This window comes from Mobula birostris, chromosome 26, assembly GCF_030028105.1.
Source record: "Mobula birostris isolate sMobBir1 chromosome 26, sMobBir1.hap1, whole genome shotgun sequence".
Lineage (NCBI taxonomy): Eukaryota > Metazoa > Chordata > Chondrichthyes > Myliobatiformes > Myliobatidae > Mobula > Mobula birostris.
The window spans coordinates 23,999,074-24,025,951 of NC_092395.1; the positions used below are offsets into that span (position 1 = coordinate 23,999,074).

Genomic DNA, 26,878 nt, shown 5'->3' on the forward strand with positions numbered 1-26,878 from the left:
CCTCTAGCTAAAGAAATTTCTTCTGATCCCTGTTCTAAAAGAATGTCTTTCTATTCCAAGGCCATGCCCTCTGGTCATAGATTACCCCGCTCTCGGATACATCTGCTCAACATCCACTCTATCTGGACCTTTCAATATTTGATAGATTTTAATGAGACTTCCCTTCATTCTTCTGAACTCCAGTAAGTACAGGCCCAGAGCCATCAAATGCTCCTCAGATGTTAACCCTTTCATTCTTGTAATTATTCTTGTGAACCTCCTCTGGACCCTTCCCAATGCCAGCACTTATTTCTTTACAAAGGGGACCAAAACTGCTCACAATACTCCCAAGTGTGGTCTGACCAATGCCTTATAAAGCCTGAGCATTACATCCTTGCTTTTATATTCTATGTCATCAAAGACTAACAAATTTCCACAGATATACTGTCGAGAGCATTCTGTCTAGTTGCACCTCCATGTGGATATCAGCACTGTACTACTGCCACAAAAGAACAAACATTATGACTAATGAGCTAGCAATGATGAAGGAATTGCCATTTATTTCTAAGCCAGGATGGTGTGCAACTGGAAGGAAAGCTACAGTGGAAATATTCTCGCAACACACACACAATGCTGAAGGAGCTCAGCAGGCCAGGCAGCATCTATGGAAAAGAGTACATTTGAGGTTTGAGGCTGGGACCCTTCATCAGGACTGGGGAAAAAAGATGAATCAGAGGAAGAAAGTGAGGCGAGGGGAGGAAGAACTACAAGGTGAAACTGCGAGGAGAAGAGGGGGGATGTAAAGAGCTGGTAAGTTCATTGGTGAAAGAAATACAGAGCTGGAGAAGGGGAAATCTGATAGGAGAGGACAGAAGTCCAAAGTCCATGGAAGAAAGAAAAGAGGGAGGAACACTGGAGGGAGGGAGATGATAGATAAGGAAATAAGGTGAGAGGGAAATGGGAATGGTGAATGGGGGGGGGGGGGTGCGGAGGAATTACTGGAAGTTCAAGAAATCAATGTTCATGCCAACACGAGGAAATCTGCAGATGCTGGATTTTTAAGCCACACACACAAAAATGCTGGTGAAATGTTCATGCCATCAGGTTGGAGGCTGCCCAGATAGAATATAAGGTGTTGCTCAACCAATCTGAGTGTGATCTCATTGTGACAGTAGAGGAGGCTATGGACTGACATGTCAGAATGAGAATGGGAAAGGGAATTAAAACAGGTGCCCACTAAGAGATCCCACTCTTTCTGGTGGGCAGAGCATGGGTGTGGTCTCTCCAGTCTGCATCAGGTCTCACTGATGTACAGGAGGCCACACTGGGAGAGATGGATACAGCAGATGACCCCAACAGATTTAGAGGTGAGTGTCGCCTCATCTGAAAAGACTGTTTGGGGCCCTGAATGGTAGTGAGTGTGGAGGTGTAGCACTTGTTCCGCTTGCAAGGATGAGTGCTAGGAACAAGATCAGTGGTGAGGGATGAATGGATAATGGAGTCATGTAGGGAGCGATCCCTGCAGAAGACAAAGTGGGAGGGGGGAGGAGGAGGGAAAGATGTGCTTATTGATGGGATCCCTTAGGAGATGGCAGAAGTTACGGAGAATTACATACTGGATGCAGAGGCTGGTGTGGTAGGTGAGGACAAGAGGAACCCTATCCCTGGTGGGTTGGCAGGAGGCTGGGCAGATGTGTGCAAAATGGAAGATATGCAGTTGAGGGCAACTGTGGTGGAGGAAGGGAAATCACACATCCTGAGAGCAGGTGTAGCAGAGACGGATGAATTGAGAGAAGGGGGTGGTGTTTTTACAAGTAACAGGGTGGGAAGAGGTATAGTCCAGGCAGCTGTAAGACTCAGTTGGTTTTGAATGGACATCAGTAGATAAGCTGTCTCCAGAGATTGAGAAAGGGGAGGTCGGTGTCAGAAATTGATCAGGTAAATCTGAGGGCGCAGTGGAAGTTGGAGGCAAAGTTGATTAGCTCCGCGTGGTTGCAGGAAGCAGCACCAATGCAGTCATCAGTGTCATGTAGGAAAAGTTGGGGAGTGACACCAGTATAGGCTTGGAACATAGACTGCTCCACATAGCCAGCAAACAGCAGGTATAGCTGGGACCCATGTGAGTGCCCACGGCTATGCTTTGCGTTTGAAGGATGTGGGAGGAGCCGAAGGAGAAATTAAGAGTGAGGACAAGTTCCGTCAGATGGAAAAGGGTGATGGTGGAGGGGAACTGATTGGGTCTGGTGATGGTGGAGGAAGGGAAGCCCCTTTCTTTGAAGTCCATTTGCCCTCAATCCCATCCTCCTGCAACCTTACTGGGATAGGCTTCCTTTTGTCCTCACTTACCACGGTACCAGCCTCCACGTCCAGCACATAATTCTCCATAACTTCCACCATCTCCAGCGGGATCCCACCACCAAACACATCTCCCCCACATTTTGTTTTCCACAGGGATCGCTCACTATGCAACTCCCTTGTCCACTCGTCCCTCACCACTGATCTCCCTCTTGGCATTTAGCAGAACAAGTGCTACACTTGCCCCAACACCACCTCCCTGACTACTATTTAGGGCCCCAAACAGTCCTTCTAGGTGAGGCAACACTTCACCTGTGAGTCTGTTGGGGTCATCTACTGTATCCAATGTTCCCAGTGTGGCCTCCTGTCTTATCGGTGAGACCCAATGCACATTGGGAGACCACTTCGAGCACCTGCCAGAAAAAGCGGGATCTCCCAGTGGCCACCTATTTGAATTCCACTTCCCATTCCCATCCTGACATGTCAGTCCATGGCCTCCTCTGCTATCACAATGAGGCCACACTCAGGTTGGAGGAGCAGCACCTTTATATTTCATCTAGGTAACATCCAACCTGATGGTGTGAACATTGATTTCTTGAACTTCCAGAAATGCTCCCCTCTGCTTCACCATTCCCCATTCTGATTTCCCTCTCATCTTATCTCCTTACCTGCCTATCACCTCCCTCCCTCTGGCAGTCCTCCCCCTTTTCTTTCTTCCATGGCCTTCTGTCCTTTCCTATCAGATTTCCCCTTCTCCAGCCCTGTATCTCTTCCACCAATCAACTTTCCAGCTCTTTACTTCACCCCTCCTTCCCCCCCTCTCAGTTTCACCCTTTCACTTTGTGGTTCTTTCTCCCCACCCCTACTTTCTTTCTCTGATTCATTTTTTTTCCAGTCCTGATGAAGGGTCTCGGCCCAAAATGTCAACTGTACTCTTTTCCATAGATGCTGCCTGGCCTGCTGAGTTCCTCCAGCATTTTGTGTGTGTTGCTTGGATTTCCAGCATCTGCAGATCTCTTGTTTGTGCGTGGAGATATTCTATTTGCTTAAAGCTTCTTTGAGAAAATGCAACTTCTCCACTGACTCTTGAGGATCCTTGACTTATATCTGCTGAAAGTGAATATGGGTTCAGAATCAGGTTTATTGCCACTGACATTAGTTGTGAAACATGTTGTTTTGTGGCAGCAGTACCGTGCAGGCAGAAGAAATTGCTAAAATTTGTGATTTTTTAAAAAGTTAGTGCAAAAGAGGAATAGTGAACTGGTGTTCATGGATCATTCAGAAATTTGATGGCACGGGGGAAGAAGCAGTTTCTTAAATGTTGAATATGGGTCTTCAGACTTGTGTCTCTCCTCTCTGGTAGTAATGAGAAAAAGTTCTTAATGATGCTGCCTTCTTGAAGCACCACCTTTTGAAGATATCCTCAGTGGATGTGGGGGTGAGGGGGTCATGCATGCATGATGGAGCTGGCTGAGGCTAAAAGCCTCTGAAGCCTCATGCCAGACGGTTGTGCAACCAGGCAGAAAGCTCTCTGTGGTACATCTGTAGAAATTTGTTCGCCTTTGATATACCAAATCTCCTCAAACTCTAAATATATAGCCGCTGGCATGCATTAATCATGATTGCTTTAATATGGTGGCCCCAGAATAGTTCTTTTGAGAAGCTAACACCCAGAAACTTAAAACTGCTGACTCATCAATGAGGGTTGGTGTGTGTTTTCCTGAATTCCTTCCTGAAGTCCACAATCAGTTATTTGGTCTTGCTGATGTTGAGTGCAAGGTTGCTGTTGTGACACATCTCAACTAGCTGATTTCTCTCACTTCCTCGACATAATTTTAGATTGTGGCAACAACAGTAGTGTCATTGGCGAATTTATAGATGAAGTTTGAGCTGTTCCTAGCTACAGTCATGAGTGTAGAAAAAGTAGAGCAGTGGATTAAGCATGCATCCTTGACATTGTCAGCAAAGGAAGAGATGTAATCACTAATCCATACTGACTGTTGTCTCCCAGTGAGGAAGTCAAGAATCCAATTGCAGAGGGAGGTACAGAAACCCAGGTTTTAAAGCTTATTGATTGGTACGGAAGAAGATGATGGTATTGAATGCTGAACTGTGATTGATAAACAGCAGCTTGACGTAGGAATTGTTGTCCAGGTGGTCCAAAGTCCAGTGGAGAGTCAATGAGATTGTGTCCTCTGTAGACCTGTTGTGATGGCAATCAAATTGCAATAGACCCAGGTCATTGCTCAGTCAAGAGTTAATTCTAGCCGTGAACAATGTCTCAAACACTTCATAATAGTAGATATGAGTGCTACCAGGTAATAGCCATAGAAGCAGCTCACTTTGTTCTTCTTGAGAACTGGTATGATTGATGCCCTGTTGAACAAGATGGGAACCTCCAAATACAGCAGGGAGAAGTTGAGATGTTCTTAGAAACTCCCACCAGTTGGCAATTCATGTTCTTTCTGATCATTCCGGGTCCTGTTTTAAGAACAACATAACTCCCTTTTGGTTAAACTGTGCTGATCATTATTCATGAGGAGCTGCACAAGTCAAAGCTATCTTAGTGACCCAGATGTTACTCTATTTCTGGATAATGGGACTGACCGGTTCAACACTGTGTATCATATCAAATGGTCATTTCTGATAACTTTCATTTCTTCCAGACAAGTTATTGGGAACCACATATTTCCCAAATTTCTGAAAGCATCTCTCTTAACACTTTCCTACCTAGGATAGTCAATTTAATTTCTGTTTCTGATGATCAGTTATCTCATTCACAGACTGGAGTAGAAGCAAGTCACATTCGAATCTAAGGAACTAAGAAAAGAAAAAATATATATAATTAGTTGAAGATCTGCATGGCATTGTTTTGTTTATGACAATGGCCTTATTGCAATTACTATTATTCTGTGTAGGTTATTTAATATTGTAACATCAGAGGAAAGCTAAATAGTTTGATCAGCCTCCTAAATCTGCTGTAACGTTCAATACGATCATAGTTCTTCTCCTGTCTTAATACTATTTTTCTGCTCCCTTCCCATATCCCTTTGAAGCCTTTTGTGGCTGGAAATCCTTTTCCTCTTTAAATATATTCTGCGACTTGTTCTTAGCCTTCTGTGACAGAGAATTCTACAAGTTTGCCACCTTTAAGGTTAAGAAATTCTGCATTTCAGTCCTAAACATCTCACCCCATATCCTATACAACAGAAGGAAGCTGTTCAGCTGCCAGGGAAGCAATTATATTAGTCTTATTTAGATGTACTACTGAAACTTGCTGTTTCTTGGACCAATCCAACACCTTCCCTTTGATTTTTTTTTTTCATTAACCTCTCAGCATACATTAGGGTCTAAAAGGAAACTAGAGACCCTGGATGAAATCTACAGCACTGATGACACTGGAGTTCTGTACTGAACCCAGATATCTGGACCTATCAGGTCCTAGAACACATTCCTAAACAGGAGGAACATTCACCCTACATGTAGACATTTTTTATATTTCAGATGATCTCCTTTCATTCTTCTAAGCTCTAGTGAATACAAACCTAAATGATCCAGCCTCTCCTCGTATAACGGTCCTAACATCCAAGAACCTGTAAGCCATGGTTGCATTGTCTCAATAGCAATTACATTTCTTCATAGAGGAGACTGAAATACCAAGGCACTGTATAGTCATAGTAAGATATCCAAGATACTCAAAGCCTTTTGCGGTGGAGGGCAATATGCACATTGCCTTTTTAATCGCTTTCTTCAGTTGCATGCTTGCTTTCATCAATCCTAGAGTCATAGAAAAGTACAGGATAGAGGCAGACTCTTTGGCCCATTTTTATCCATGCCAAACCACTTAAACTGCCTACCCTCATCGACCTGCACTAGGACTATAGCCCTCTATACACCTACCATCCATGCACCTATCCAAATTTCTCTTAAACGTTGAAATCGAGCTCACAGTCACTATTTGTGCTGGCTGCTTGTTCCACACTCTCACAACCCTGTGAGTGAAGAAGTTTCCCTCATGTTCCCCTTAAACATTTCACCTTTCACCCTTAACCCATATCCTCTAGTGGTCGTCCCACTCAACCTCGGTGGAAAAAGCCTATTTGCATTGACCCTATTTATTCCCCTCATAATTTTGTATACCTCTATCAAATCTCTTCTCAAACTTCTACGATCCAAGCAATAAAATCCTAACCTTAACCTTAATCTTATAACTCAGGTCCTCCAGACCCAGCAACGTTCTTGTAAATTTTCTTTGTACTCTTTCAACCGTATTTACATCTTTCCTGTAGGTAGGTGACCAAAACTGCACACAATACTCCGAATTAGACTTCACCAATGTCTTGCACAGCTTCAACATAACATCCCATCTCCTGTATTCTATTTTAATTTATGAAGGCCAATGTGCCAAACAAAAGCTTTCTTTATGACCCTATCTACCTAGAAGATCAGTTTAGAAGACATCCAGATCCTTTAGGAAAACTTCATGTGTAGCCCATCACCATTTAAGTTATTCTCTGCATTTCTGTTTTTCTCAGGAACGAGCAACATCACATTCACCTACAATATCCTGCATTTGCTGTGTATTTGCTCACTCAACTTGTCAAAATCATCTTGAAGTCTCAGTCCCACCTAGTTTCATTTCATTAGCAAACTTAGAAATGTTAAATTCCATTTCCTTATCAAAGTTACTTATCTATATTGTGATAGCTGAGGCCCAAGCACTGAACCCCACGGGAATCACTGGTGACTGGTTGCCACGCTGAAAGGACAGGGACCAGTCTGTCAATCAGTTTCCAATCCGTGTCATTGTTTCATCTCAGTCTCATGCACTGTAACCTCATTTCCAGAAATTCATCAAAGGCCTTCTGAAAATCAAATATGCCACTGCCATTAGTTGGTTCTTCCTTATAGTTTCTGGACAGTTACGTTGTCAAAATCTCCATAGTTTATCAAATGCAGTTTCCCTTTCATAAATCCATGTTTAATCATGTTGATATTTTCTGAGTATCCTTTCAACAGACACTGTATAGTATGGAATTTTCTCAACTATTCATGTTAAACCGACTAGTTTTTTTTTAGTTTTCTTTTCAATAGTTTAGTTATATTTCCCACTGCTCGATTTATAGTGGCTACTCCATAATCTGTAGAATTTTGGAAATGACAATTAATGGAACCACATTTCCGTGACCGCTTCTTTTATTAATGGTGTCCTATCTATTCTCCCCCCCCCCCCCCCACCAAAGTCTCTGCAAATTAAAACTAACATTTTCCTCCTTTCTCAGTTCTGATGAAGGGTTTTTAACCTGAAACTTTGAAACTTTTTCTCTTTCCGGGCAGTTTACCTGATCAGCTGTGTTTCCAGAATTTTCTATTTAACTTTCTGGGCAGTAAATTTCTTTGATCTGATTAAATGCTGTTCTTCTGCTAGTAGAATGTTTGATGTAAAAGGAGTTGCATTCTGGCAATATGCTGGTTCTTTTTTTTTCCCTGGATTATTGGTTGTCGGAGGCATTGAAACTATGAGCTAGTTACCTGATGATTAAAGAACTTAATGAGAGTCCATCTGTAAATTAGAGGCATATGTAGTGCTCGTGGATCTCTAGTTACTATTTCCATACCACTCACCTAGTGTGATCCCTCTGTGGTATTTATGAGCCTGTATTGTGCATGCTGAGCTGGAATGGCAAACATCCCAGTAACTTTGTCCCTTACTGATGTGTCATGGAATCCAATCACCAAATTGACCGCCAGTTGTTGGGTGAATCAGGACAATTGGAATATAGGAGTAGTTGGTTACCAATTGTGCACAGCTAGTGCTTAACCATTTCTATTTTTCTGTTACCTCTGCAAGCACAAACTCATATGTCAACCCTTTCCCATACTGGTGTCACTGTAGTATCATTTAATTTTATCGTTTGCTACAGAAAGCCAAAGGTATGCTTGCCTCGTGCTCGGGACTAGTTTGCATCAGGGAATTGCATCATTTGCATCTTGGGTCAGCTGGGGATGGCATTTTTATTTGGCAATGCTCAATGCACTGCTTAGTCTCCAGCTGGCAATATCCATCTAAATGGGTGTCTCATCAGTAACAGTAACTTGATTTCATGATAGACATCTCCCGCTGCCTGATAAGAGTTGTGTTGCCAGTGATCACGTGTGGTATCTGTAACCTTAATCACATTGCTGAAGATGATCTGCAGCTATGTAGCTTCTTCATAACAATGTCCAAAGTATCTAGCAACTGCAAATATTTTTTTCAAGATAAGGACACCATAACAACTCATAGTGTGTAGCACCTTTGACTTAAAAACTCATAGTGTGTAGCACCTTTTTGAAAAGTCAAATAAGGATTTGTAAGGCCAGAGAGGCAGATTTTAAGAAAAGAGGGTTCAACCTAGAAGGGTTCAAAGAGGGAATTGCAGAGGTCAGAACTTTCTGGGTCAGTTGAAGGTACAGAGAAACAATTAAAATTGGGAATGTTCAAGTGACCAAAATTGATCAGAGTGGATTGTCAAACGGGAGTAGGTCAGAGAGGGATGAGACTATGTAGGGATGTGAAAATGCAAATGAGGACTTTAAAATTTGAGCCCTTCGTTAACTGAGGTCCAATATTTCTTGCCGATCTCAAGAGTCTATTAGTATTACCTTAGAAACAACAAGGGTACAGATAAGGATTTCAGCAGCAGATTAGCTGAGACAAGACCAGAATGAATAGATTCCTTCAGTGCTAAATATTGAAAACATTGTGGTTCAGCTACAGTGCAGAAGGTTGTGAACCCAGTAACTATCAAAGGGATATAAATTAGTCCTTGCTTGGTATTACTGATGCTGCGTAATCTGCTTTTGTTTTTGGTTTGGTTTTCTTGTGTTGTGTGATTTTACTGTTCTATCAGTCCTCACACTGTCCTGGTTATTAATATTAAAATCAGATCAGCTGGGGCCAGAGACATCCCATATTCTGGTCCCTGGTCTGGGCTAGGTTGGTATCATCCCAGTCTTTATGATTTGTAACTTTTGCAGCAAGATAATAATTTATGGTGTATTGCATCCACAAAGAAACTTAGAATCTTTGAAGTTGAGACTGGGTTCGGACTTGTCTATGGTTTAGTCCAATAGGATAGGTAAGTTTTGAATCTGGAAAGCTGAGTTGTACAGAGGGGGCAAAAGGCAGTTCAAAACCTTCACACCGCCATGAGTTGATACCATCAGCGAAGCAGGATGGAGTAGGGTGGAGGTGCAAACAGTTTTGTTTAATTTTGATCTGAATGAATGTTCTGATCATGTTTGTTTACATCTTTATTGTGCCTTGGTTGCAGATTGTCTTATAAGTTTTCTCAAACCTGTACTGGTGTGGTGTTCTAATTTGTGATTGAGTCTGACAGTTCAATTAAGGCTGATTTATGCTGTGTATTTCTCCACATGATGCTCTAAGTAAATGTTCCAGCATCTGTATGGATAGCAAGAAGAATTGCTTTTCATCCTTTATATCGCAGTGTTTTTACTGTTGTGACTGAAAAAAAGTCAACTATTTGCAAAGTTAGAAATCCTTTACATTCTGTCTTTTCTGCAGAGTTATTTATTGAGACATTTAAAAAAGGAATTTGTTTTATTTATGTACATAGTACATGGATTTAGCCAAGTTGGTTGCTATTTCGTTGGGCTTAGCTGCCTTCAGCTTCACAATTTAGGTCTGAGGATGTCACCATCCCAGTGTCAACAGACTCCATCAACTGGCTCATTACTGTTTTTTTGCACAATCTCCATCAGCTTCACCCTCATTGGGTTAACGTGTCCAAAAGCAAGGCCATTGGTAGACTTCCTATACATAAGGCATCAATGACTGGTTTTCCTTTGAGGATATCTGAACTAATTTCAAAGTTCTTGGGTTGCCTTTAAAACAGAGAGTTCAAAATGCTGCTGACCTCTTCTGACAGCAGAAGGTGACGGTGCCACCTTCTTCCCCTTAGCTTTCTATGGGTCATGTAATTTTGGCACGAGATGCAGCAATGCACTGCTGATTCTTTTCAGGTTTGCCAGAAAATAATCAACCTTGATCAACCAATAATCAGTGAAGAACACAGTGCACGGTATGGTTGTGCTGTTTTTAGGTAAAAAGGAACAATTCCTGACATGAATCAACTCACAAAATAATCTGCAGATGCTGGGATCAAAGCAACACTCACAACACGCTGGAGGAACTCAGCTGGTCAGGCAGCATCAGTGGAAACAATGAGTCGACGTTTTGGGCCGGAACCCTTCGTCAGGACTGAAGAAAGAAGGTGGGGGAGGGTTTATTTTGAACCTACCAACCTTCTTTAAACCCTGCCCCACCTTCTTTCTTCAGTCCTGACAAAGGGTTCCGGCTCGAAACATTGACTCATCATTTCCACTGATGCTGCCCGACCTGCTGAGTTCCTCCATGAATCAACTCACTTTGGCTGAAAAGTATGACTAACCTGAGTGCCCTGGGTAGGGATGGCTGGATGCTTTTTCTGGTTGGCTGCCAGTGATTAGTGGCGTTCCTCAGCGATCAGTACTGAGACCGCTACTTTTCACATTGTTAATGATTTGGGTATTGGAATTGATGACTTTGTGGCAAAGTTTGCGGATGATGTGAAGATAGGTGGAGGGGTAGGTAGTGCTGAGGAAGCAATGTGATTGTAGTAGGACTTAGACAAATTGGAAGAATGGGCAAAAAAGTGGCAGATGAAATACACTGTTGGGAAATGATTGATAATACATTTTGGTAAAAGGAACAATAGTGCAGAGTATTATCTAAATGTGGAGGAAAATTTAAACATCAGAGGTGCAGAGGGATTTAGGAGTCCTGGTGCAAGACTCCCAGAAAGTTAATGTACAGGTTGATTCTGTGGTAAAGAAGGAAAATGCAATGTTGGCATTTATTTCAAGGGGAATGGAAAATAAAAGCAAGGAGATAATGCTGAACCTTTATAAGGCACTAGTCAGCGTGCACTTGGAGTATTGTCAACAGTTTTGGGTCCCATATCTCAGAAAGGATGAGTTGTCATTGGAGAGATTCCAGAGGAGGTTCACGAGGATGATTCCGGGAATGAAGGGGCTAACATGAGGAACATTTAGCAGCTTTGGGCCTGTGCTCACTGGACTTTAGAAGAATGCGGGAGGTGGGGGGGATCTCATTGAAATGTACCAAATGTTAAAAGGACTAGATAAGGTGGATGTGGAGAGGATGTTTCTTGTTGTGTGGGTATCCAGAATTGAGGGGTGACCTTTTAGATCAGAGATAAGGAGGAATATTTCTAGCCAGAGAGTAGTGAGTCTGTGGATTGCTGTGCCACAGACCGCAGTGGGGGCCAAATCCATGGGTATATTTAAGATGGAATTTGATTGTTTCCTGATTGGTCAGGGCATCAAAGGATATGGCGAGAAGGCAGATGTATGGAATTGAGCGGGTTCCAGGATCAGCCATGATGGAATGGCGGGACAGAATCAATGGACTGAATGGCCTAATTCTGTTCCTGTGTCTTATGATCTTATGGTCATTTAGAACTATCTATTTCATGTTTTATGTTATTCCTTCAGTGCAAGTCCAACACTAAATCATTGTGTATGAGTGTCTAAGATAGGAATTGGACTGGTTGAGGTCTCTGCAGAAAAAGGTAAGTGATGTCACAAATGTCTTTAAAACAAACCATGCACTAATTTAACATGTCATTATAGTAATAGAAAATGGCAGCAGCCAATTTTCACACTGTAATGGTATAAAATTAAGCATATTTTTAATGATTTGTCAGAGATAATTTCCCTGTTCTCTTTGGGAGAAAACAGTTAAGGATCTTTTATCTTTACCAGAAAGGGCCCATAATTTCAGTTTAATTTGGTTTTAAAGACAGCACCTCAGCCACTACAACACTTCCTAATTACAGCAGTGCATCGATTCCTGGGATTTCGTGTTCTTGAATCCCTGGGAACTGCTAATCCACACACTTCTGACTGGGAGGCCAGAGATTTACCCACTGAACTGAAACAGCAGCTGACACATTAACTTTCCTGTTCATTAAGTTTGGCCATCTAGATAAATATCCATGTCAGTGTCTCTGCAGCTGTATCCTAATGAGTTGATTCCAGTAGGAAGGAAGAGTGGGGTCAGTGTAGGTTAAGGGGTGGGAGCAAGGTGTTCATGGGATGAATTAAATCTATTTCCCATCCATCAGTTTGATGTAGCTGCGTGTAGCTAAGGTCAGCAACTTTTCTTATCATATGAGACTGCAGTTATAATTAGAATAATTTGTAAATCAAGATGTGTTGTTTTTTTTCTTGACGTTGGAGTGGGAAGGTGGCAGTGGCACGAAGGTGTGTAAATGGAAATTCATAACTATTGACCTATCTTATTTGAGTAGTAATTTGAAGAATACATCTCATGATGCTCTGACACATCATCAGTGATGTAACCTGAGGTCATTGGGTGCTTTGGGTTTTTCAGCCAGGCGACCCAGCCATGGTTGATCATGCCATGACTTGTGTTCAAGTAGCATGTGCTGCAGATCCTCATGGACTTGCTCTTTCATCCAGAGTCATCTTGAGACTTTGCTGCCTTGGTAAAGTTACCAGTGATTCTCTGCCTCCTTGTTTAATGGAAAAGACTGCAAGCTCTGGTATGAATTTCTTTGTGTGCCATATTTAGCTAAAGAAGGAATTTGCATTGTACAGATGCCTTTCAGATCCACTAGATTGATGTTTGAAGCTCACTGGACTTCACTGGTGATAGATTATATTGCTTATTCCTATCTGTCTTTGAGAACATGGCAGTACCACTTGGACTACCAAGAGTCTGTATACTATTAAATGCTTGCCAGACAATTTTAGAATGCATTTGAGAGTCAGGCATATTGCTAATAGTTTGGAATATAAATTAGCCACCCTGGCTGAAAAACAACAGAATACCTTGCTAGTTGTACAGTCACCATTGCTAGATTAGAACACTGTCCTGGTGAAACCGAACATAGACTAGGCAACTGTCTTGTGAGGCTTCTGCACTCTGGCCTAGAGTGCCATCTTGAGCTTCTGTTGTATGTCATTTTAACTCTCGTTCCCACTCCCATGCTGACTTGTCTATCCACAGCACCAGCATTGCTAAAGCGAGGTGTGTTTCTTCACATGTTCACCAATCCACCTAGCTTCTTCTCCCTTTGTTCCACCTTTCCCATCCACCCCTCTTCCCAAGTGGTTCCATCTACACACATCTCCTCCCCATTTAGTTCCACTTGTCATCTACCAGCCTCTATCCCACTCTGTCTTGTACTACTATGTGCTGGCAATCTTTCCTCTCAGTCCCAATACAGGTCCTTGGATCAAAACCTCAGCTTAAACCTTCTGATCTGCAGATGCTGTTTGATGTACTGAATTCTTCCAGCATTTTCTGTTTTTGTTCCAGATTCTTTTGTATTCACTTTCAGTACTCACTTGAAGGAGGTGAAGAATCACCGACTTCCTAAGGAGGGGAACCTGATGCCTGGAAGGTGAAACTTCGATGGTTGAGGTGGGGGGAGTTCGCTACATTCCAGCCCCAATGGAAGGGAGCTTGACTCCCACCTCCCCTTGACTATAATTGCTTTTGTACTCTCTGAATGTAAAACTTAGAATCTCATTTGCTTTTATAATTGCTTTCTCAGGCTCACTTGCCATTTTCAAACCTCCTCATACACTCAATAGCCACTTCATTAGGTACACCTGTACACCAGTTCATTAATACAAATATCTAATCAACTAATCATGAGACAGCAACTTAATGCATAAAAGCATACAGATATGGTCAAGGGATTCATTTGTTGTTCTGACCAAACATCAGAATGGGGAAGAAGTATTATCTAAGTGACCTTGACTGTGGAATGATTGTTGGTGCCACACCTGGTGGTTTCAGTATCTCAGAAACTACTGATCTCCTAGGATTTTCATGCACAACAATTTCTAGAGTTTACAAAGGATGATGTGAAAAACAAAAAATCATCCAGTGAGCAGCAGTCCTGTTAGCAAAAGTGCCTTGTTAGGGAGAGAGCTCAGAGGAAAGTGGCAGACTGACAGCAACTCAAATAACCACGTGTTAGAGCAGTGGTGTGCAGAAGAGCATTTCTGAATGAAAAACACATCAAACCTTGAAATAGATGGGGCTGCAGCAGAAGAAGATCATGAACATACCTAAGGTACGCGAGGTACCTAATAAAATGGCCATTGAGTTTATATGCTCCTAAGTCTTTCTTTAGAATACATGGCTTGTCCTGGTACTTTCACTTCACAATCATTGGTGGTGTATTTTGTTGCCACATCTCTATCCATTAAGTAACCTTCCCTTATTTTTTTTTTTTTACTACTTTCACAATTCTCCTCACTTTATTCCACACTTCAAAGTTTTGCACCAAATGTACATGCACTGCCTTTTATAGTGAAATCTGAGTTAATATGTTCTCTTGATTATGATTTAATCTGCTTTGTTAGGCTAGCTAAGGAATACATGTTGAGTAAAATAACAACTCCATAAGTGCCATAAAGATCTTTTACATCAATATATAAGTAATATAGGACTCTGTGAGGTGTTGCTTGTAATATTACTGTTTCTTAGCGTGCCATTGAGTAGACATGGAAGTAAATGTTAGTGTGTAACTTGACATGTTTGGGAGATACGGTTTTGTACTTTCAGCTGTTGTAATCTTTCAGCAATGCAATGTAATATGTACTTGCAATGGGCAATAACATTTTAACACTGAAGCAAACTGACTTTTGGCATAAAACACAAGGGAAAGGTAACTGCAATTACTTTCTTAAGTCTTGAGAAATTTAGTGAGATTCTTGTATTGCTATCAAAAAGCAGTTTATTTCACATGCTACTGCAAAGTCTGGTTACTTCACTTGCTGCTTTTAAATCGTTTTTTTTTGAGTAGTGTCCATTTTGGGAAAATGTGCAAAATACTTTTCTGAGAAAATTAGTAGCTGACATGGACTCCTGAGTGACTATGTTGATTGTTTTGTGGATGCTTGACATGCTCGTTGTTATGAGGCAATATAGTATTAGCCAGTAAACTGCATGATATTGGCTAATTTTGCTCTGTCTTCCTCTTGGAGGAAAAGTGAAAAAGAAGAATGTGAATGATTGGTGGCACGGTTAATTTACAGACATTTCTGAATCTGTGAATTACTTTTTGTTCCATTGCCCCTTTGAGTTTCTCCCTTTCTTTGACTAAGTACCATAAACCATTGAGATCAGTGATAATCACTACAAAGAATGATAAGTACAGGTATCCAGCGATGTAGTGCGTTGTGTTGTAGTATCCTGCGCATGCTCCATTTAATCCTGGGACCACACCCTCTGTCGGTATTTCTATCTATTTTTATTAATGGTCTCGTTTTCATTTCTCATGTCTATGGAAAGAAGGAATTCCATCTGCCCATTTACTGCACCTATATTGTCCTGGAGGCACTATGCTTCTAAAACACTTGGCTAAATTGTGGTTTGTGACTAAGCAGGTTTAATTTAAGCCAAGCCTCTGGCTTTAACATCCGCATAAACAAGAAGAGAAATTAGTTTCCATTGAGACTGGGGTTGTTTTAACCATTTCTTGTGGGTTGGTGAGATTGGGAGGAGCACGAGCAGGTAACTGCAAGGTGACCTGTTTGCTGATGGAATTTGGTAGCCAAAGAGTTAACAAAATAATGTAAACAAAAAGGACCAAACCATTCAATCATTTCAGCCTGCTTTGACATTCATGGTCAATCTGTTTTATTTCGACTACCATCTTACTTCTACATTCATGATTCCACTGGGGTCTAAAAATTTGTTCACATTAGTGAATGTACTCAATTATCGAACATCCAGAGCCCTCTGGAATGGTGATTTTTCAAAGATTTACAATCCTCTCAAGTGAAGAAACTTCTCAGTGCAAGAGGCTGGAACGCCCTTCCTGGTGGAAATGATCTATAGATTTCAGATTCTAAAACTGAACTAAGCACCCTCACAGCATCACCTGGTCAAGGATTAAGAACTTTATATTTTTTAGGATGATCACCTCTCCTTTAACCTGCAGTGACGAGCAGGATCCCGGCACTTATCAGTCACAGTACTTTTCCGTTTCAAGCCTGTAATCTTTTCAAGCCAGTGATCTTTTTGATCTGATTCTGAGTGCTTTGACCAGGATAACAACTGCCACAAAGCTTGTTGTTATGAGGCAATATAGTATTAGCCAGTAAACTGCATGATATTGGCTAATTTTGCTCTGTCTTCCTCTTGGAGGAAAAGTGAAAAAGAAGAATGTGAATGATTGGTGGCACGGTTAATTTACAGACATTTCTGAATCTGTGAATTACTTTTTGTTCCATTGCCCCTTTGATTTTCTCCCTTTCTTTGACTAAGTACCATAAACAAAAGCTTACTGAAAAGGACGCTTTTGCCCACTTATACAGTCTGAAATAAACCAACAGCTCACGTTAATGTTGTGCCTTTTGATGTAGATGCAGCCGAAAGGTTCATAAAGGTGAGAAAAAAGTGGGCACTGTGGCAAAGTGAGAGAGAATTAAAATAATAGTGGTGAATTAAAATATGTGGTGATTATGGTGACAGACATCCCACCCTGCAAAAACTCATTTCAGGGAGGTAGCACCATCAATTTGCGGGAGACTTCCGGGAGAGGTGGGATGTCTGCAATAGAGTAGCTCCTTAGCAGCTAGCCAGCTAGTTTAAGTAACGTTAGCTATGCTAATGAACGAATGACACCTGTTAAACTCACCTCAACATGTCTTTTACGGTCTTAACCCACCATGGGCAATAGAAAAGTCACTGTTGCAAACAGTGCAGCGAGCAACACTGTCATTGTGTTGACCCCTATTAGGCAGAAGTACACTTTAGGGTAGTTTGGGGTGACGTACGTTTTATATTTTTTTGGAACACTCTGCCATGGCTCGCTCGCGCGCTTTCTCTCTCTCTCTCTCTCTCGTGGTCACTCGCGTGCTCTCAAGTGCTCTCGCTTGCTTTCTCGCTCGCTCGCGCGTGCACTCTCTCTTGTAGTTGCTCTCGTGCTCTCTCTTGCTTTTCTCTCGCTCGGTCTCAAAAAAAAATTGATTTCCGTGATATTGTGTATAATTTGCGGGCATCAGGGAGCCACTATTAATATGTGGGAGACTCCCGGAAGTTCTGGGAGAGGTGGGATGCCTGTGGTGATGGTCTTGAAGAATCTTGGGCTTGAGCATTTTCATTTATTTTGAGAATGTATTTGCCTATGGTCCTGGTATCCGTCATGTCCAGGTAACTATCTTGTAGCGCGATTTGCATAGCTACTAATAGCCTTTATTTCGTGGTGCCATTCCAATTGTATTGATCTGTGTTCATGTATATATGTGTGCTTAGTCTGTGCAGCAGACTATCTAATTATCTAAAACCTCCCTGCCCTTAGCCAATACCTCTTTCGGTCAAGCCTATTCCGTAACTTGATGTGTAATGGAAACCCCACATTAAAAGAATTTATGCACCTCAGAAGTGGAGTGGAAACAAGTTATCCTTGACCCTGGGGGACTTCCTAAGAAGGAGATAACTGTAGAACAGTTTAATCTGCTTTTGTGAATGTCATACAGGAACATCTCCTTCTTAGGAACAGGTCTGATCTGTTGAGCAAGCTTGGCTACTTACATAATCAAGTTTTTTTTAGACTTTTTTTATTTGGCTACAGCACATACAGGGGCTTGTTGACCAGTTGGTGACGTCAATAGCCAGTTAATATCTTGCTCTTGTTTCTAAAATGATCCACTGATGATGTTAAGATGCTACTTCGTTTTTAGTCTTGTCATTATTAATATTTAAGAATAATTTGGAGTGCTGTCATAGCAAACATCAGAATTGGAGGCTTAATTTGATCTCTTACCCATTTTACTGTGTCACATTGAACTCCAAAGTACACTGAACAATAATTCAAACCTTTGCTTTAAGCCCCAAACCCCTCACCACTGCCCAGATCTGGTCCTTGACCTGAACATCTTGCTCTGTCTTTGCTGTCCCTTGCAACCACCCTTCCTTCAGTTCAGCATTGGAATTAGGTGTTTTCATTTCCTGAGACTCGTGTTCTACACTTCCTTTCTTAAAAGTCCCAGTTCTGCTTTAATGTCTTCCTTAGAATTTAGTTATCTCCTCCTTGGCTTAACAGGTATTTCGTCCCCTGATATTTTGTGACATGCCTGGTATACACTCGATAGGACAATTGGCTTTTATTATCGCAGCAAATTTTCTGATTCCAGAGGTTTTTCATTAAAGGCGTATTATGTAGCTGTGCGCTATTCTTGTCTAATTTTGGACTGCACGAGGAGATAATTCCACATTTTAGTAACGCAGTGTCCCACACATTTTTCTTCCCTTTGAGTCAAAAAGTTGTGGATTCAGATTTCACACTACAGACATAAGCATATAATCCTGGCTAATTCTCTAATCTACTAAGGGAGTTATTTTGAAAGAAAAATTAAACCATCTTTTAAGTCAGGCACAGAGTAGGCTGGAGGAACTCAGTGAGGGTGGGTAGGTGGAATGGGGGGGGGGTGGTGAAGGGATGAAGTAAGAAGCTGAGAGGGAATAAGTGAAAGAGGTGGAAGAATAGCAAAGGACAGTGGACCATGAAAGAAAAGGAAGGAGGTGTAACCAGAATGAGGAATGGAAAATGAGAGGAGGATGTGGGGAGAAATTATTGGAAGTTAAAGAAATCAATGTTCATGCCATCAGGTTGGAGGCCACCCAGACAGAATATCAACCTGAGTTAGGCTTCATCATAGCAATAGAGGACATGCAATAGATAGACATGTCAGAAAGGGAATGAGAAGTCCCATGGAATATGGTAGGCTTCATAGTCTGTATTTTTGGCTGTTTAATTTTTCAGGTGGTCTTTCAGTGGGGAAAAAAAAGCTTGAGGAAAGATGGAATAAATGTTGCATCACAACCAACATTTATTCCTGAATCAATATTTTTGAAACAGATTACATGACCATTTGTCACATTGCTGTTTGTGAGAGTTTATTGTGCACAAATTGTCAGCTGTTTTCTAAATTACAAGAATACCTAGATTTCAAAAATACAGTATGCTTTTTTTTTTAAACTTCTTAACTGCAGGCACACATGAGGATTAATTTGCTTGGAGCCACCTGCAAAAGTTTGAAACTAAATCATAAGATAATCTGTTTGATGTTTTACAAAAACGAAACATTACAATTGCTAGAAATCTGAAATGAAAATAGAGAATACTGGAATATTCAGCAGTTGGGGTAGCATATGCAGAAATAGAAAAACAGAGCTCTAAGGTGGAACAAAAACAATTTGCAGAGGAACCTAGTAGTCAAGCAGTATCTATAAAGGGAAGTGGACAGTTGAAATTTTGGATTGAGACTCTCACATGAAAGATAGAGAAGAGATGACCAGTGGAAAGAGGTGAGAGGGAAAGAAGGGTTGGGGCAAGAGCTAGCAAGCAATAGGTGAATCCTGGTTGAGCCGTGGGAGGAGGGAAGGGTAGAAATAGAGATAGAGGTTGGGAGGTGTTTCGTGAAGTCAACAGTGGGCTGCTTTTACTGGAATCTGATAGGAAAAAGGGAAGTGGGGTCTAGAATCAAATAAGGGAGGTATTGTGGGCAGACGAGAACTGTAGAATGAGGGAACCCGGTGGGTGTGTGCATGAATGATAGGCTGATGGAGTGAGTGGAAGGAGGGGTGAGGGGATTTGGGTGTGTGTCCGGGGGCCTTGGTAGACTAGGTGGAGAGAAAAAGGTCAGGGAAGTGTGCAAGTTACCTGAAATCAGAGAATTCCATTTTCATCCTTCACGTTCAGGACTACCTCCCTCTAATGTGGCTGGAGTTTCCATAGGGAGCTACGACCTGTATCTCTCCAGCATCTTTCATTTTGCATAACTGACCTGTCAAATTGATGTTAGATGCAGTCGAGTCTCAGTGACAGTTCCATATTGTACCAAGTTGAGAAGCCAATTGCAATTCATGTGAATAAGATTGCTTACCTTCAAGACTGCATTAATTTGTTTTATTCTTAGTTTTCTATTTGTTATGTATTTCACTTGCTAAATTGCTTACAGTTGTATTTCAACTGTATAATTTTATTTATTTAAACCTATTTGAACTATTTGAAATGTCACTAAATACCAGATTATTTTAAAAGTTGAAGCTGCTTTTAATTGTAATGCCCATAAAACCCAAGATTTTGGTTCTAAGAGTAAGAAGTCAGATTCTGTTGCATCCAAAGTCTGGTCGCCACTCATACCTACATGTGGAAGGGGAGGGATAGTAAAGGCCTCTGTTACAATCGATGCCACCAGAACCGCTACTGGTGAGAGATGCTGTGGAATTAGAGTCCACTCAGAGTGCAGGTACCAGATCTGATTGAACATCAACTAACCTACAACCCAAAATGGTGATGACTGAATGGTCAATAACCTGAAATTTTCATTCTGCTTCTATACACAGATGAAGTTTGAAAATCTGTATTTTTTTTTAATTTTCTGATGCAATTGCTTTGAATGAATGTTATCTGGATGTGGCAGAGCACCTCTCCACTGAGCAAATATCATCTGAATAGACTGACAGTATAATACTTTCATTGAAAGTATCACTTTGTGCTGACTAATGATTTCAGCTAAGTTACCTTTTTAGGATGAGGCACATACTCTCAATCCTCTGAACTGAAGAAGCCATGGCTATTTTTTTTTGCATGACTTGAAAAGCTGCACAGTCAGATGTCTACTCTGCTAATACAGTCAACAGCATCCTGAGGCGCCGTATGGAAAAATGAGGTGTCTCCTGCATTAGATTCGTAACAGGGTGAATTAACATACTCTGGGATTTAGTACTTGCTGCCACGTTTACTCTTTAGATCATCTTACCAGTTCGATTCTTGTAGCAGTTTACTGCATCATCCACTATCTTTTGGAATCTGTTGTGGTCTATCTGTTGTTTGCAAGGAAGCTCAAGTCCAGGGACCTTTACTGTAGGATAAGTAATATTTGTTCCATGCATTGGATATAGTCCAGAACTCCATTTGTCTAGGTAGTGATTTTGTACACATGGTATGGACATTGATTACTGTTTTCTTCAATATCTGGCGTGATATTAGATGTTTTTGTGGTGGGGTTCACTGAGCCGGCATTTTTTTTTAATTGGCCACAGAATCCTAGGCTTCAACATTTGTAGATATTTCCCTGTACTCATGTCTGAATGCAGTGTTGATAATGCAGGCTGACCATTAATAATATGCTCTTCAGTTCCAGAATGATGACACTAAACATATCATCTTGTGCTTGCAGTGATTAGTAATGATTATTTTTGTTTTCTTCATCAGCCTGCTTTGTACTCCTTGTACTGGCCTGTGTCCAAAGATATGCTCCGTGAATATAAAGACCATAGAATCTGTGACAGCTGCTCAGGACCTGCGAGGCTGCACCATCATCAAAGGCAGCTTGATCATCAACATCCGTGGAGGAAGTAAGTATGGGAAACCTGTTGAAGGAACTCAGCAGGTCAGGCAGCATCAATGGAGACAAAAAAATGGTCCACATTCAGGTACAGGGTCTTGATCTGAAACACTTCCTGCAGGGATGCTGCTTCACCAAGTGATTTCCTCCAACAGTTCCTTTGTTGCTCCAGATATCACTATTTGCAATCTCAGGATGTTGTTGTATTTCTCTTGTACTGATGCCTCAGTGTGGGTGAACTCATAAAATGATTTCAAATGAACATGTTTACTGTTCTTATTAAATTATAGCTAAAATGTGCACATAATTTTGGCAGTATATGTGTCTTGCCAGATTTCCCTTAGGAAGAAGAAAAATGTAAGAAACTTAACTTTTTTTTCACAAAAATACTCTCCTTCTTTATGCCAGTCTTAGCTGTTCATAAAAGTGCTGGTTGACTATTTACTGTGGTTCCATCCTGTTGATGACATTCATGCTGTGAATCTTTTCCCACTGACCAACTAGATGAATTTTAATACCAGCTAAAGTTTCAATAGGTAATTGGTGAAGTTCCAAAGCATTAAGTGATGAAACTTAATATTTCTCTTTCATCCTGAGTTCTTCTCCACAATCAGATTATTAGTTGCATTACAATTTTGACTCCATATTTTTTGAAATCCTTGATAAGTAATTATATTCTTGCTTCTGAAAGTTTTAATTATTTTAGCATACAGTTACTGTTTTTTAATATAGTAAGTGTCTCTTTAACTGAAGGCATCGAAAAGGCCTCTTTAGGAATTATTGGTTGAAGTTCTGGGACTTTTAGGGTGAAGATTCAGCATTATGACTTGATTCTTGTAGCTTCACACTGGCCCGTGATATCTGAATGAAAGGCTCAAAATACACTGCTGTTAAGAGCTGAGCAGATGTTGCTCAGAGATGAGAAGAGTCAGGGCAGAGCTACACAGAGTGAGGGGCAAACAACAGAATAAGGAAATAAGAGTGCTGAGAAAGACAGTATGAAAACTGCATGTCCCCTGCCTCCCATAACGTATTTTAAAAAAGAATGAAAAGTTCTGTTAGAATGATATAGATTGCTATGGGAGCTACAGGCAGCTTTAAAATAGAAAATACTTTAAGATGTTTAAAGGATAATTGTTGTATTTAAAGGGTATTTAAGGTTGTTAAAGGATACAGTAATTTAGGTTGCTTAAAATATATTAGCTGTGGAGAAATCTGTAGCAATATGAAACAAAGACCTCACCAGATATGAGAAAATGAAATAAGAGTGGAGATCTTTGCATCAATTGTGTCAGAGTCATTATACTTTAATGTATAACAAGCTTCACTTACTAAATAAGTAAACATTTCTGTCATTTGTTGCCATCTCATATTTTAACAACTATTAAACAAATCAAATAAATTAAGTTTAAAATGGGAGAGTAATAGATTACAATAAAGGATTTGCAGAGAGCATTGATTGACAGTGCAGATGGGCTGACAAATGGTAAAGTGAACTGTTCTCTGTAATTTCAATGAGCACTTCAGATTAATTACATCTTCTAATAACAATTAAGTTGACATAGAGGAATCTAGATATAGGGCAGAGGGAGATGAGTAAACTATGCAATTCCAGTGCCTACACATTGTGGTTACAGGCTTTAAAAGTTAATGAGTTTGTAGAACAGATAGTCAACAACATAAAATACAGCATGGGAGCAGGCTCTTTAGTCCAATTGGTCCAAGCCTACCGGGATTCACATCTAAGCTAGTCCTATTTGCCTATGTTTGGCCCATATCCCTCTAAGCCTTTATCAGTTAGATTTCTTAGTCCATTTACCAATAAACTAAAATTGAGGGAAAGTATGGAAAACCTCAAGTTCTGTAAAGAGAGACCCATAAAGTATATAAAATGCAATAAAACAGATAAAATGCTTCAAATAAATCAGGAAAGGAAAACCACATAATTTCATTTAAAACCAGTGGTAAGAATTTACTTACAAAGAGTCATGATTGTTTGGAATAACCAAACAGATTGGCAAATGTGTAATGACTGGTACATTATAAACAGGTGCTCTATTGTGTGAGATGAGGTGCTAGATGGACAACATTTCAGCAAGAGTATGGTTGTTTCTTATCCTTTAGTTGTTAAGCAAAGAGATATTTATATGACAGTACCCTTAATTTTGAAACACTTTTGTTTTACTATTACAGATGAAGGATTTCTTGTCTGAAAGCACCCTCTGATGTCTGAATGTGAATTAGCAGCCAGTTTGTACAAAGCTCATTCCACACACTTATTTTGCATACAGGTTCTTCTTAATATCAAATCCAGTTTCTACCTAGCTTATTTTGAAGCAATGTTCATTTGTTGTTCTCATCTGTTTAATATTTTCATATTAAACAAGGGGAGGTCTCACTTTATCCTTCACCTCTTTTGAACCCATGCTTTTGCTTCCAGTTATAGTTATCCCATTATTTGTAATGATGTGATCAAGAATGAATACCAAAATCCAAGTGAGGTCTGAGGTGATGTGCAAACATATCTGAGTGATAGTTAAAACAAGTTAACATTTTTCAAGAATATTAGGTCTTGCCCACTTTCTACCCTCTTAATACTCATACTGTATCTGATCTGCTACTTTGGCTTAGAGTCCTGTTTAAGAGGTGTGGAAGAGTAGCATGTCCAATATGGATTCTCTAGAAATAGCATCTGTATCTACCATTCTACAACTGCTTAGACTGAGAGTTGGTGTTTATAATAGCCTTATGTGTGAACCACATCCAGTCTCTACATGGAGTGTGCTGACCTTAGGTCACCTGTTTTTGATTAAAAATAAACATACTCCTCAGTTACCAGTAAGTAGCCAAGCCAAGCTGACTAAATCCAGGCAGTGGTCTCCATGGAGTTAACTGATCTTCATGGACTAATGATAAGTAAGAACATAAAAAAATAAAAGCAGAAGTAGGCCATTCAGCCCCTTGTGCTTAATTTGCCATTCAATGAGACCACGGGTGTTCATTTTGGCTTGATACTTTTTTCCTGCAGAAGACCAATATTGTTTGTTTTCCTTAATATCCAAAAAATGATCATACTTTTTCTGGAATATACTCCATTGTCGTCTTGGGTAAAGAAACCCAAAGATTTATTATCTTCTAGGTGAATATATTTAATCTCCTTTCTATCCTGAAGGGCCAAACCTTTATTTTGAGAATGTGACTCCTGATTCTAGACACTCCATTCATGAGAAACATATCTGCTTTTACACTGTCAAATTCCATTAGTTGACAAGATCACCTCTTACTTACCTGAACTGTAAGTCCAATCTGCTTCATTCACTTTATATATGATTAGTCATCTATCTCAGAAATTAAATGCTGGAACTTTGTAGAAGTCCAATTGCAAGTACCAGATTTATTGATGGTATTCTAAGTCGAGCCTGACCAGGACCGTTATATGAACATAGAACAATACCACACAATACAGATCTTTCAGCACATGATGTTGTGCTGACCTTTTAACCTGCTCCAAGATCAATCTAATCCTTCCCTCCCACACGGTCCTCCATATTTGTCTTCCATCTATGTGTCTTTCAAAGGGTCTCTTAAATGTCCCTAATGTATCTACCTCTACAGTCAGCCCCAGCAATGCGTTCCATGCACTTGCCACTCTTTGTGTAGAAAACCTACCTCTGACATCCCTCCCTATATTTTTATCCATTCACCTTAAAAGTATGTCCTCTCCCATTAGCCATAACCACCCTGGGAAAAAGGTGCTGCTGTCCACTCTATGTCTCTTATCATCTTGTGCACCTCTATCAAGTCACCTCTCATCCTCCTTCTCTCCAAAGAGAAAGGCTCACTCAACCTCCTCTTATTAGACATGCTCTCTAATCCAAACAGCATTGTGGTAAATCATAAACACAAGAAATTCTGCTGATGCTGAAATCCAAAGCAATGTACACAAAATGCTGGAGTAACTCAGCAGGTCAGGTAGCATCTGTGGCAGGGTTCCCCAGTTAGTTTTCCATAAGGGCCAAATTATGTCAAGCATGCCAAGCCAAGGGCCAAAACATCCAGGTTTTTTTTTCATTGTGCCAGTAAGTTGTTTTATGGGCAGATATTGTTGTTGCTGCTATTAACCATTACTATTATTATTAGTAGTAGTAGTAGTGGTGGTGGTAGTAATAATTTAGGCCTGGGATTCTCAAAGCCTGTGTTGTGGGTCACACAAGAAAAAAAAAATGCACTCTTGAAACAAAATAAGTCTGAAACCAACCATTTAATTATGAATCTAGCTATCACAACTGTCAGCTATCACATTGAGAACTTATCTGGAACTTAAGATAGATGTGTGTGCGCGTACACACACACACACACACACACACACACAAAACATGATAGTCTTCACCACTTCCACACAAAGAGTTTTAGTAGTAGTAATTTTAGCCTTTTCCACTGTTTCTGTTCTCTCATTTAATCTATTCTTTTTAATTAAGCTATATAACATTTGAAGTATGAAATGTAGCTATAAATGAAATTATCAATATTATTGTTGTTATAATATTATTATACCACAATAAGATTGACAAATGGACAAAAATAAATTGATTCACTCACCAATCAGTGAGAGAAGTGACAGCGACAGGATGAGGCAACAGAATTGGAAAAACACTCTTCCGCTAAAACTCCTACTCTTCTTGTTGCCGTGTTAGCCGACAATGGCATCGTCTTTAATAACTCCACAACCATTTTCTTGGTTTTCTCATCATGACTTAAAACTTCACCAACCATATCAATTGCACACGTTTTAATCAACTTGGCATCAGCGAGTGGCTTCTTAGCTTTGGCAAGATTCCATGACACATGCAATGATGCAGCTGTTGTGCTCTCTTGTGCAGATGTTGACTTACAGATAGTAGAAATAGAGTGCTTGTATGATATCATATTTGCAATTTTTTTGTTTGCGTTGATCTGATTTTGCAGGGTAGTTGGCATTAAAACTGCCAGCATGCATAGTGTTGAAGTGCCGCTTTAGATTTTCTGATTTGCAGACAGCTCCGGACTGCATGCGTATTAAGCATCTCGGTTTAGCATTGGCATGGTCCGGTAAAGTAAGACAAAACTGACCAGTCCAGTCAGATTTGAACTGACG

The 26,878-nt window shown here is 40.5% G+C and overlaps 1 protein-coding gene across 3 annotated transcripts in view; it reads left to right on the forward strand.

The window, feature by feature from the left end:
* Positions 1 to 26,878, forward strand: part of LOC140188211 (insulin receptor-like) — a 242,434-nt gene that overhangs the window by 156,994 nt on the left and 58,562 nt on the right. For all 3 annotated transcript variants that reach the window (XM_072244263.1, XM_072244265.1, XM_072244264.1), the window contains one exon: positions 21,612 to 21,754. In XM_072244263.1, the coding sequence (XP_072100364.1) occupies positions 21,612 to 21,754 (143 nt within the window). The remainder of the gene's footprint in view (positions 1 to 21,611; positions 21,755 to 26,878) is intronic.